The 13,910-nt window shown below is 42.4% G+C and overlaps 1 protein-coding gene across 1 annotated transcript in view; it reads left to right on the top strand.

Annotated features, from left to right (window-relative positions):
* The window catches only part of LOC126278929 (uncharacterized), a gene marked incomplete at its 5' end in the record, with an annotated part of 247,925 nt that extends 234,280 nt beyond the window's left edge, over positions 1-13,645 (top strand). Inside the window, one exon of the mRNA XM_049979206.1 lies at positions 11,960-13,645. Coding sequence (XP_049835163.1) covers positions 11,960-12,111 — 152 coding nt within the window. The remainder of the gene's footprint in view (positions 1-11,959) is intronic.
* Between the last annotated feature and the right edge of the window lie 265 nt (positions 13,646-13,910).

The raw sequence follows: 13,910 nt of genomic DNA, 5'->3' as shown, positions 1-13,910 counted from the left end.
TGCAGTTACATACGGCGAAATATAAATATATACATTCCTGCAGTATGATGTCTGCGTCCACAGTGAGAATAACATCAGCTCCTGTCTTGTGCCTTCACGTGGTAGCTTCCATCATCCGCCTTCCCGAAATGAGCAGTGATGTCATCTCTGGAAGGTCTAAATCAGTTCTGTTCTCGGAGTTTCCATGTGCTATGCTGTGTGAGAACAACACCCTAACTTGTGCATGCAGTCCTTTGTAACTGGTTGGCTTCTCATTCCCTCTAACTTCTCGAATAACAGTTTTTATAAGTTTTTGTGTCATTGATCGGAAAAAACATCATATTTGGCCAACGGTGGAAAGTCTTTCTGCTCGCTCTAATTTCGCACTTCCTCTAAGTCTATGGACAACTCTCTTCCGCCTTCGGAATTAATTAAATTTCATTTGGGTATGTCAGAAAACAATCCTAAGCGGTGTCCACCGGGTTCCAGGCGATAAATGTCTTCTATTGCAATGAATGTGGACTGTCTCCACTATATTTTCAGAATTCAGTACCGAAGAGGTATATAACTAACTGTACAGTGTTCTGTGCTTTAATTTCACCCCACAGTATTAGTTTTCCTGATATCCACTCATACTAAAAGCACTTTCAGGGAAATGGAAAACATCAGTAGACCAGACTATCTTGACTACAGAAGATTATGCGATCTTGCAGCTGTAGAGAAAGGAATTTTGGTGCACAAACTATTTTATGATTTCCTTACCAAATATTGTGTAGAGATGGATTCATTATTGCCTTGTTAAAAGAAAGTGTCACACAAAGTACTCATCACAGTATAACTGACATACTATAAATGATCACCTCTAAGGAGGTACCGACTGTGAAGGCAAAGATCCAGTACACGCTGATAAAGAGTGATTACATAAGAATGATTACCTACTGAGGAATAATCTCTATACGATTAGCTAGCTGAAATAGTGGAAACATTTTCCGGATGCTGTACAAGCATGTAATGAGGGGCTATCAGTATGAATATTTTAGAGCACTTACAAGAAATTCTGGTAGAGTGTACTGTAGGCGTACATAAGGTAGTTTTGTTATATGAAGAATTTCCAAGCTTTGTGAACCCAGGCAGCACGAAGGGAAATGGGGATGTACTCTTCTAGCAGTCCTTTGTTGTTCAGTAAGCTGCGATAGAAATTTGTGAGTCCCTGGCAAGATCAGCAGAACATCCAAAACTGAGCATGTTTAATACACGAATACTGCTAAAACTGATCCATAAACTGCAACATGGTGTGGAATAAACTGTCTTGAATGGCCTTTAAAACCTTGTGCCGATTTCATCTTAAGTGGAGATGGATTTATTGTACTGTCCTTTTTGACAAGCCAATTTACGTAAGTTAGATCTACTAATTGAAGAATAGACGGAAGAAAGTGTTGACCAAAATGGGAGTATTTTGCTTTCCTGTACGTTACATGTTTGGTTAAATTCAAGGTCAAGAACATAGAGACATTAAGACAAGTAATTTATATAGCAGACCACATTCAGTAATACGACATATGAAACAACTTGCAACCAGCAGTTAGTGTATTCGAAATTAGAACAGATTACGTAATCGGACGAATTCTAACTAATTGATGTTATTAATTTCTTAATCTGACCTTCAAATTATAAATTACATTTGTTAATTATATATTATATTTATTAATTAAAAACGCGCCTGTGTGAAGCTTTTGCCACCAATCAAATTAAACCGGATTTGGTGCACCAGTTACAGCAAATTATGACATATATTGTAATTGCTTTCATTTCCATAAAATGTAGCTTATTCTTACCCCGGGTGATTATATTAATCTGTACTGACTAATTTATCACCGAATTCAAACACACTTAACTGATTCCAATCACACTTGTTCATAATAGTCATCGACATTAAGCGAATATTTGAAAACGTATTTTACTTGCGTACGTAAGTGCTATTCAATACCAAGTGGCTTGTGACCGATGAGCTGGTGTTAACTCTGAGGCACATAGTGTGTGTGTGTGTGTGTGTGTGTGTGTGTGTGTGTGTGTGTGTGTGTGTATGTGTGTTGTGGGTAGGTGGTTGTAGATATTTTATTACAGCTCCCTGGGGCTGATACTGTGTTGGCTGATGTTGATTGCTTGTACTCTTGAGCAAAGCAGAGACGAATGTGCAATAGGTGTAGCCACATTATCAAATCCCCCTTCGTAAAGTTCCTTGTCAGTGGGAAAATTGTTACGACCCAGCACTTGGCATCCATCGTCTCAGAAACGGTGATGCAGATCTGCTGTTCACGTGCTGCTCTTGGGAGCATCTACGGGAAGTGGTTGGGACTTGGGAAACCACGAGTGGGAAACCGACTGTTGGACGTCCACGCATCATTACACAACGTGGACGTCTGTGGTTTGTCCTTTTTGTCAGCGTAGTAGAAGGTGATCTGTGGTAGATCTGAGGACAGAGTACAATGCTGATGAGGGTAACAGAGCTTCCGAACACAGCACGCGGATAAATGCGAGGCTGCAGAAGACGACTCCAGAGTCATGTACATAGAGCCATTATATTTTGGTTCGTCTCTGCTTGTTGTGAGGGATAAACAGTTCTTAAAGGCTATGCTTCTCACCTCCCAAATGGTAATTGTGAATCTCTTGCCCATCGTAAAGTCCCAAGCGACTGGGAAAAAGCGCAGTTGAATCGTTTATATAATAAGGGTAAAAGATCGCACCCGCTAAATTACAAATTTTCGGTTTGGTACAGAAAACGTGAACAAATTCTCAGTTCTAATACAAGAAATTTTCTTCAGACCGAGAAGTTTATGTCTACGAATCAGCACAGTTTTAGAAAGCATCGTTCGTTTGGAGCTCGGGTTGCCCTGTTCTCACACGATATACTGCGAACATACAATTTGTACAGAAACCAGATGGCAGTTATAAGAGTCGAGGGACACGAAAAGAAGCAGTGGTTGGGAAGGGAGTGAGACAGGGTTGTACCCTCTCCCCGATGTTATTCTGTATATTGAGCAAGCAGTGAAGGAAACAAAAGAAAAATTCGGAGTACGTATTAAAATCCATGGAAAAGAAATAAAAACTTTGAGGTTCGCCGATGACATTGTAATTCTGTCAGAGACAGCAAAGGACTTGGAAGAGCAATTGAACGGAATGGACAGTCTATTGAAAGGAGTATATAAGATGAACATTAACGAAAGCAAAACGAGGATAATGGAATGTAGTCGAATTGAATGGGGTGATGCTGAGGGAATTAGATTAGGAAATGAGACTCTTAAAGTTCTAAAGGAGTTTTGCTATTTGGGGAGCAAAATGACTGATGATGGTCGAAGTAGAGAGGATATAAAATGTAGACTGGCAATGGCAAGGAAAGCGTTTCTGAGGAAGAGAAATTTGTTAACATCGAGTGTAGATTTAAATGTCAGGAAGTCGTTTCTGAAAGTATTTGTATGGAATGTAGCCATGTATGGAAGTGAAACGTGGACGATAAATAGTTTGGACAAGAAGAGAATAGAAGCTTTTGAAATGTGATGCTACAGAAGAATGCTGAAGATTGATGGGTAGATCACATAACTAATGAGGAAGTATGGAACAGAATTGGGGAGAAGAGAAGTTTGTGGCACAACTTGACTAGAAGAAGGGATCGGTTGGTAGGACATGTTCTGAGGCATCAAGGGATTACCAATTTAGTATCAGAGGGCAGCGTGGAGGGTGAAAATCGTAGAGGGAGACCAAAAGATGAATACACTAAACAGATTCAGAAGGATCTAGGTTGCAGTACTTACTGGGAGATGAAGAAGCCTTCACAGCATAGAGGAGCATGGAGAGCTGCATCAAACCAGTCTCAGGACTGAAGACCACAACAACAACAACAACATACTGCGAACTATTGATAAAGGGCAACGGGTAGATACCATTTTTCCAGATTTTGCTAAAGTACTTCACATGCACCCCACTGCAGGCTGTTAATGAAGATACGATAATACGGAATGGGTTCCCGAGTATGTGTGTTGCGTGAAGGGTTCGTAAGAAATAGTATGCGGTCCGCGACAGCGAGTGTTCATGGAACAGGGTAGTCTGACAGGAGCGCTATTACTTCCTATATACGTAAATGATCTGGCCAACAGGGTGTATGGCAATATGCGGCTGTTTGTTGATGAAGTTGTGATGTACGAGAAGGTGAATATGAGTTGAGTGCAGGATGATAGAATATGACTTGAAGGTGTGATGTATGGCAGCTAGCTCTAAATGTACAAAAATATAAGTTAATGCAGACGAGTAGGAAAAAGAAACGTGCAATGTTCGGATACAGCATTAGTAATATCTTGATGGAGAAGTCACGTCGTTTAAATATCTGGGAATAAAGTTGCAAAGCTATATGAAATAGAACGAGCATGTGATGTGGTAGGTAAGGCGAATGGTCGTCTTCGGTTTATTGGGAGAATTTTGGGGAAGTGCGGTTCATCTGTATAGGAGACCACATACAGGACGCTGGTGCGTGAATCACATCTGTGAATCACAAATGTGTTATTAGTACTAAGCTCTCGTTGTTTGGTGCATTTGTGGAGATATTCTACTGCCGCTAACATATATTTCGCGTAAGGACCACGAAGATAGGATACAAAGAATTCGGGCTCTTACGGAGGCATGTAGACCATCGTCCTTGCCTCGCGCTATCTACAAGTGGAACCAGAAAAGAAACGAATAGTAGTGGTACAGGATACTTTTCGCTACGCACTGTACAGTGGCTTGCAGGGTATGTATGAATATGTAGAAGTAGATGTGTTCCCATGTTGCTAAGTGACTTCGTTAATTAAGATAGCCATGGGCACGGAGATTGGACCATGGATGAATGGGCACGTGTCGCCCGGTTGGATGAACCGTGTTTCTTGTTACAACACTGTGACAGTAGTCTCCGGATACACCGTCATGCAGGCGTACAGCAGTATGGACGCAGACAGGTTGGGAAGTATTTCGCTATGGATAACATTCACCCGGCTCTCTACGGAACATAATGCAATAATCGAAGCCACTAAGACAGATGTGGACTACGTATACTTTACTGCGGATCACCTGCATGTGCTTTTAACTTCTCTCCCGATGAAATTAAGTTAAATTATTGTGACTAAATAGTATCTAGTTACTTGAAAAAAAACTTTTGGGCGAGAGAAGTGGCTTCCCCAATATTTTAACACAATTATCCCCTACTCTTCCAGATGAGAAATTAATTCCTAATTTGATTCTCGAGTCTATAAAGTAAAATGATAAGCAGTTGCAGTTCGTAATCAGACTCTCTCTTTCTCTCGAGGTCGAAGTCAGCACCTGGAATAAAATTTCTGTGGCTCTGCAAAATTCCGGCGATCGTCGACTCAGAAAATTCTAAAATAATTACCGGAACAGTTGTACGCCGTGGGGAAGCGGTCTTGGTTTCTATGACGTACTCAGTTCTGCAGCATATGAATCAGTGCCCAAGTTGCGATCAGTTGCGATAACATCCAGAATTTAATCTCTTAAAATAGAACTTAAACGACTGTGGTGCAGGCTCTTCTGATTTCTCAGGATACAAAGTTCCCTACGAGTTACGACACACGAAACAATGTTCCGGCCCACATACGAGGGAGAAGTTAAAATAACCAAAGAACTGAACGTACTTTTTCCACTCATGAAATTGTATTTTTCCCATAAACGATCTTCATGGCTACATTTCGGATTATAGCATCCTATTGCGTGAGATGCAATGTTAGCATAATTAATCCAGTTACATTCAGTACTCAAAATGGCACCTTAAAACAGTGCCACTAATTAGAGTTCGGCTGCGAATCTACTCTCCTCAATTCTAAATCAGGAGAGAGTCCATTGCACACGTGATGTTCCACATTATATTCACAGAGTTTTTGTATCACGATTCACAGATAATCTGTCTCTCGCAGTCATAATGAGTCTTTGAGCAGTATATATTACTTGCTCTGTGACAGTTGACACTTGCGCTGCATAAAAGAAAATTAGTTGTTTCAAACGTATAAAACGCATTTACAGTAAAAGTATGTTAGAAAACGCGCTCTGTTAAATAATTTCATTGATTAGAATGCGATCGAAAGCATTTTGGAAGTCGTTGGACTCCAGTATTGCGGTTATAAATAACCGCCGTGTAATTTATGGGATTTTATGACCTGTTCCACATGTTTCCGGAAACCTACCGATGACATGGAATGCATGACATGCAGTATCACTGTTGTATTGCGTCTCAAAGGTGGACCATCGCGCTGCTAAGAAGGTCGTTGTGATATTTTGTACCATAAGTGTGTATTAGCCGACAAAGAGAACTGAAGAACTCGCCAGGGTATGAGCACCGCCATGCTGACATTCGAGAAAGGGAGAGTTGAAGCAGTGTGAGTGTACAGTGTAGTTCAAAAATGGCTCTGAGCACTATGGGACTCAACTTCTCAGGTCATTAGTCCCCTAGAACTTAGAACTAGTTAAACCTAATTAACCTAAGGACATCACACACATCCATGCCCGAGGCAGGATTCGAACCTGCCACCGTAGCGGTCTCGCTGCTCCAGACAGCAGCGCCTAGAACCCCATGGCCACTTCGGCCGGCTGTACACTGTAGTATTATAAGGTATCATCAAAAAGTACATTGAAGAATTTTAGTAGCAAGAAAGCAATAACCGTACATGGAATTCGATTTAGTCTCCTTCAAATTACTGGCCTTGACTAACAGTGCACTTATTCAATAACTCGAAGCATTTCTGGAAGGCTTCTTTTGGAACGGCGTTCAGCTGTTACGTCCTAGCCCTCTCAGTGTCATGAATAGTGTCAACACGTTTTCCTTTAAGCACAGTTTGAATTTTTGGGAAGATCCAGAAGTCGCATAGTGCTAAATCTGGTGAGGAAGATCGATGTGAACATACAGGAACACCTTTTACGGCCAAAAACATGTGAATCAAAAGCGAGGTGTGGTATGGCGTGTTATCGTGATAAAGAATACTTGTTCACCTCTGAAGAACTCTGATCATACTATGCCATCGTATCCAAAAAACAATGAGTATGGACCGATATTCGATTTTGACTGACATGACTTTTTAGGGCGACGAAATTCTCTGATTTGCCATTGCAAATTCTGAGTTTTCATCTCGGAGTCATATCCGTAGACGTAAGTTTCAGATTCGATAACAATTCCGGACTTGAGGTGCGGGTTGAATGAAGACGAACCTATAATTCCAAGCAAAACTGACACACAATTTTCTAACTGTTCATCACTCAAAAGTCGGGCAAAAAACATTGCACTCACTCGCCTCAATTGCAAATTATCGGTTAAAATACTTTTCACAGGACTATACGACGATGACGAACGCGATCTGGCAATGTTAGTTCGGAGCTTCCGGACACAGGTATTGTTACCGTGAGGCTGCATGCATGCGAGTATGACTCGTCTGAAAAGTAGACATAATAATACTCCTGCGTTCAGAATCGCTATTAAGTGCTTACCACGCTGCCGCATCAAGTAAAGCCGCAAAATGGTCACCATGTGCACAACCCATGGTGCTCTAGAAATCGTCGCATAGTCTATGAGAAATACTTGCCTTCCAGTAAACAATTCAGTATCCTCACTCAACGTACTTGATCTGGCTACATAATATCAAATGGCAGAGCGAACAATATGTATGTCCTCTCAGGCGTTAGTAAGGAGGGGTCTTTGATGTCCTGCATGGGGTTGAGTATTGCCCTTGTAAGTTTACAGACGCAGTTACTCCTTGGGTATCAATGTCTATACCTTACACGTAACGGTCTAGCGCAATAGCACTGCCGCCAGGGGAAACAGCAGAGATCGGTTTGGCGGCTGCCATAACTGGTGGCGCGGAAAGGAATTAGTAGAGGGGAGTCGTGGTTGGATGTCAGACGACGCTGGACGATACGTGCGCATGAGCCGTGGGAAGTTCGATAAATCCGTTGAATGTTGCAGTGTTCGTGTATGGGATTGAGAACTCATCATTATTAGAAGCGAACGTTTTCAAATATCGGTAGAAGCAATGGTAAAATCAAGCTGAAATAAGAGCGAACGTCAGTATGTGTATTTAGAAACGTTAGGAATGTTTACCGTAGCTTGTAATAGAGACAATAAACCTTTCAGGTCTATGAATTCAGTGTCTCCTTAGCAATTATTTTCGTATCTATTAGAACTAAGTGAGCATGAAGATTTCTAATGGCAGGTGCGGTGATTTTGAAAGTGCATATACCGCTAGCCGCACAGTCACGTTCTTAATCTTCAGGTGTGTGTTCCTTGAGCTGTGCAGCATGAACATAGAACAGATCGCCGTATTTATGTCAACGCAGCTGATTTTAGGGAGCACAGCGAAGAATTTTAATCCGAAATGCTGAGCGAGTTCATTCGTTTGTTCAGAAGGGGAAGCTGCCATTGTTTACCCACTTTAGGCTGGTTGGCGACAAGCTGTGCTGACAGAATCAGTAACCTTTCTCGAACGATTTTACAGAAACTACTCGTTAAGAAATTTGTAGCTTTGTATATCAGCTTCACGATGGTGTGCCCATCACTTTTTTTAATACTTGTTGTAACATTTGCACTGAAGTAAGGCATTGTGCGAAATTTGAAAAAAAAAAATCGCACTGTCCAATGCGGGCCATTATGATTTTGCGTTTTGTGTACATCATGTGCTGCTGTGTACGAAATTTACCTAACATAATGAATTTTTCTTTAGACTTGGATGGAGATATGGGGAGATGTCTATCTGTCAGCAATGTCGAGAAAACTAACTGTATGTAGTGCACTCATTTCTAATCTCGCACGCCTTACATCGTGTAGGGCCCACCCGAGCACGCAGAAGTGCGGAAACGTGACGTGGCATGGACTCGACTCATTTCTGAAGTAGTGGTGGAGGGAACCGACACCATTTAGCCTGCAGAGCTGTCAAAAAATCCGTAAAAGTACGAGAGGTGGAGATCTCTTGTGGTGGTGGTGGTTAGTGTTCAACGTCCCGTCGACAACGAGGTCATTAGAGACGGAGCGCAAGCTCGGGTTAGGGAAGGATTGGGAAGGAAATCGGCCGTGCCCTTTCAAAGGAACCATCCCGGCATTTGCCTGAAACGATTTAGGGAAATCACGGAAAACCTAAATCAGGATGGCCGGAGACGGGATTGAACCGTCGTCCTCCCGAATGCGAGTCCAGTGTGCTAACCACTGCGCCACCTCGCTCGGTTAGATCTCTTGTGAACATCAAGTTGCAAGACATCAATAATGTTCATGTCTGGGGAATTTGGCAGGCAGCGAAAGTGTTTAAACCCAAAAGAGTGCTCCTGGAGCCTCTCGGCAGCACTTCTGAACCAGTGGGGTGTCGCATTGTCCTGCTGGAACTGCCCAAGTCCATCGAAATGCACAATGGACATTAATGGATGCCGGTGATCAGACAGGATGATAACGTGCCATCTGTCAGAGTCGTACCTAGACGTATCAGGGGTGCCATATCATGCCCCACATCATCACAGAGCCTCCGCCAGCTTCAATACTCCTCTGCTGACATGCAGGATCCATGGACGCTCCATACTTACCCGTAAGCGTCCACCCGCTCGCTCGCCGGCCGTTGTGGCCGAGCGTTTCTAGGCGCTACAGTCTGGAACCGCGTGACCGCTACGGTCACAGGTTCGAATCCTTCCTTGGGCATGTATGTGTGTGATGGCCTTAGGTTAGTTAGGTTTAAGTAGTTCTAAGTTCTAGGGGCTGATGACCTCAGACGTTAAGTCCCGTATTGCTCAGAAGCATTTGAACCATCCATCCACACTCACTCACTCACTGGTCATACAGGACTCGAGAGTCCATTACCGCAGCAACGTATTTTCGCCATCTGCCCCTGTCTTGGGCTATTTCCTTCCATTCACCTTCAATACCTAGGCTCCTCAAATCAGCCTTCACATTGTTCTCCCAACCAATCCTCGGTCTCCCCATAGGACGTTTTTCCTCTATGTGCCCTACCAGTACTCTGAGAGCTGCCCTGCTCTCATCCATTCGATCTACGTGACCCGCTCATCGTAGCCTACGTGATTTAATAATACTGATTATGTCACGGCTTGAATAGAGTTTGTAAACCACTTCGTTATGCAGTTTTAATAATACTGATTATGTCACGGCTTGAATAGAGTTTGTAAACCACTTCGTTATGCAGTTTTCGTCACTCTCCGGCAATGTCATCCCTTTTTGCTCCGAAAATTTTCCTCAAAATTTTGTTTTCAAATACTCGAAACGGTTTTTAATTTTGCACAGTGAGAGACCAAGTCTCACACCAATAGAGCATAACTGGCAGAATAATAGTTTTGTATATTCTAATCTTTAAATTCCTAGACAATATCCGTGATGAAAGTAATCTCTTCAGTGAGAAGTATCACGCATTTCCCGTAATCTCTCCTTCAGTTCGGATTCAATCTCATTTCTCGAAGTGATGTCCACACCTAGATACTAAAACGTGTTCACTTTTTCAAACTGCAGGTCTCCAACTCTTAACATTTCTTGTTCTACTGCTGTTGGCATTCTAGTGGTAACCAGGTACTTAGTTCTGTCTTCACTTATCCTTAGACCTACGTCTTCACTAGCCATGAGTAACGCATTAACATGTGCTGTTACTGATTCTTTCCTATCGCTAATGATGTTTAGATCATCTACATACCCTAATATCTTAATATTTCCATTCAACTTCACACCCTCTGAATTATCTGCTGCCATTCGTACAATATATTCAAGGACTAAATTAAAAAGTAGCGGAGACTGGGCATTTTACAAATTCTTGTGACTCCAATTTCCCTACGCGTACTCTACCTTTTGTGTTTTTCAAACTCGCTTCTATAAGTCTAACATACCTCTTTGGTATTCCAAGCTCCAAAAGAATTCTGTACAATTTTGATTGCAATACTGAATCATATGCTTTTATAAGGTCTATGAAAAGATTATGAACTGGTTTATTGTATTCCAATTTCTTTTGCAAAATTTGACGCAAGGTGAATATTTGGTCTATAGTTGATCTGTTCCACCGAAAGCCAGCTTGGTAATGCCCCACAATTTCATCTGTAGATGGTGTAAGCCTGCTTAGCAGAATATTCGAGAAAATTTAGGAACATACTGCTAATTGCGATATCAGTCTATGATTACTACAATTCATTTTGTCGCCCTTCTTAAAAATTGGGATCAGAATCGACTCCTGCCACTCTTCAGGTATCACCTCTGAGTTCCATACTTTAGTTATCACTTTGTGAACTACTTCCACCCGCTCAATGCAAATTGAAACGAGACTCGTTCGACCATGCAACGTGTTTCCAGTCATCAAAACTCCAATGTGTGTGTTGACGGGCCCAGGCAACGCATAAGGCTTTGTGTCGTGCAGTCATCAAGGGTACACGAGTTGGCCTTCGGTCCGAAAGCTCATATCGATTACGTTTCGTTGAATGGCTCGCACGCAGACACTTGGTGTTGGCTCAGCATTAAAATCTGCACCAATTTGCAGAAGGGTTGCACTTGTGCCACGTTGGTCCCGTTCTTACAGGATCTTTTTCCAGACGCAGCCATGTCGGAGATTTGATATTTTACAGGGTTCTTGATGTTCACGGTACACTCGTGACATCGTCGTACTGAAAAATCCCCACGTCATCACTGCCTCGGAGATGCTGTGTCCCATCGCTCGTGCGCCGACTATAACACCACGTTCAAACTCACTTAAATCTTGATAACCTGCCATTGTAGTAGCAATAACCGATCTAACAACTGCACAAGACCCTTGTTGTCTTATACAGGCGTTGCCTACCGCAGCACCGTATTCTGCCTGTTTACATATCTCTCTATTTGAATACGCATGCCTGTACCAGTTTCTTTGGCTCTTCAGTGTATAACTGTGCTATCGCAGATTTCACATACCGTCGGAGCCGCCCAGTGACAGGTGTGTGTGCGCTGTTGCAGTGCACGTGGAGGAGAGCATGGACGCGCGAGACCCCGCCTTCCTGGAGGCGCTGCAGAGGGAGACGGAGATCCTGGCCAAGCGCGTCGCCGCCGCCAAGTCGCGCATCATGATCGTCACCTGCTTCGACGTGACTCCACGCTGCAGCCGGTGACCAGGGTTCGCACCCAGCTCGCCTCCTCATCAACCAGCACCTCCGTCGGCGCCGTGTTCTTCGCCCGTCTAGACAGGCAGTAGCCCGGCCTGTCGCTCTCCTCGGAATCAGTAAATACTGCGGCAACGACGAAATGCACGGCGTTTCCACCCGCTCGTTGTACATCGACCAGTAAGTTCTCAGTCTGTCTCGTGTCGAGAGATCTGCAGAGAGATTACATGTTTGTTACCCGTAAACAAAGGAATCAATAACTTAGAAGATGGAAGTCCAAGGGAAAGAGAGGTGCTGTAGTCAAGTGGACAAAAGATGATCCTGACAGCTAACAGCACTGTTCCCAACTTCCAGGTCACTAGCGCTAATGGCTGCAGTTGAAATATGAGTCGTTGGCGTTTCCGAAGAGACGGTTACAAAATCGCTTTACGTGACTGGTTGAGGTAGGCGCGTTAAGCTGACACCTTCAGCCGATTGCAACTGTTTCTACTTTTACTGACTCGGTTATAGTAAAGATGAGGAAGTCTCTGAACTGGTAATTAAGTTTTGTCGCAAGCTACATCACTGTCGCCACTTCATCATACGATTCTCAGTGAAATAGGGCATGTAAAATTGAAAGTCTACGTTCCGATGTAAGTGACAATGAAGAAATGTGTATCACAATGCCAGTGACTATGCGTAATGAATATACGTTGTGTTTGACAAATACCAAATATTTCTCCACACATTGCTTGGAACGGTGAGGGTGTTGGACGTAGGAAACAACGAAATGTCTTTCGTGGTAAATTTAGGACAGTCCACAGTAAGATAATGAGCGTGGCAGGGTGAATGTGTGCTTATCTCAAGGAAAATAAATAATAGATGTACTAATGGTGACGATAACATCAGTCTCTACGTCTCTAGAGAAATGAAACATATGAATTATGAGATTCTTATGTGTAATACAGGCTGTGATCTGAAACATGTATAAATGAAGAAAAACAGCGGAATAGAAGCAAGCAATGCGGACTGGATAGGTTTCTAATGAGCACTGTAATGAATCATTAAGGTGAAAGAAAAACTCATGGCAGTGAATTAATTTTTTTCATTATCGTCTGTTAGATGTTCCAGACACTGAATCCAATTTGACCTTATTTCTTTTTGTCGAGCAGTTTTTTCACAATGTGACTTTGCTGTAAACTTGAAAATTACCAATACACGTATAATCTGAATGTAAAGAAATTTAAATTTCTAGTATGAGCGAAGGTACAATTGACGGATCAAAATAAAAATACCTTACTATTATAAAGGAACTGTGTGCTCATTGTCTTATATTTCTCTTACTGGTGAATCATATAACGCAACTCTGTCATATATGAAATTACTTTCATACTTCTCTATAAAATGATACAAAGTAGTTTCTGGTCATATCGGGAAGCCAGCTATCCTGACATCACTTGACGTGTTGATGAAAGCTCTCATTTTCTTTCTCATTGAGACAGTCAGATTTTCACCATACACTCAATGTGACAATTAAAAAGTGAATCTTGAACTGAATAAGAAGTCCTACTTCTTAGACTCTCACCGTGTGGCGGCTCCAGTTGACATAGTGCGAGCCCGTTTCGATGCTTAACAACTACGTAACAGCCTTCTTGAAGGATACCAAAGCCTCCCTCCCACCCACAGCCCTTCTTTTATTCAAAGTTCACATTGAACATATGTTTCGAGTCTCATGGAAAATTAACGAAGATTTTTATCACTTTAACTCCTCGTAGATGAGGAAATTTCTTGCAAAGATATTTGAAAGAATTCCTGCCTATGAATAAGGC

The sequence above is a fragment of the Schistocerca gregaria genome, chromosome 6, assembly GCF_023897955.1.
Source record: "Schistocerca gregaria isolate iqSchGreg1 chromosome 6, iqSchGreg1.2, whole genome shotgun sequence".
Classification (NCBI taxonomy): Eukaryota; Metazoa; Arthropoda; class Insecta; order Orthoptera; family Acrididae; genus Schistocerca; species Schistocerca gregaria.
This window is presented reverse-complemented; position numbering and strand designations above follow the sequence as displayed.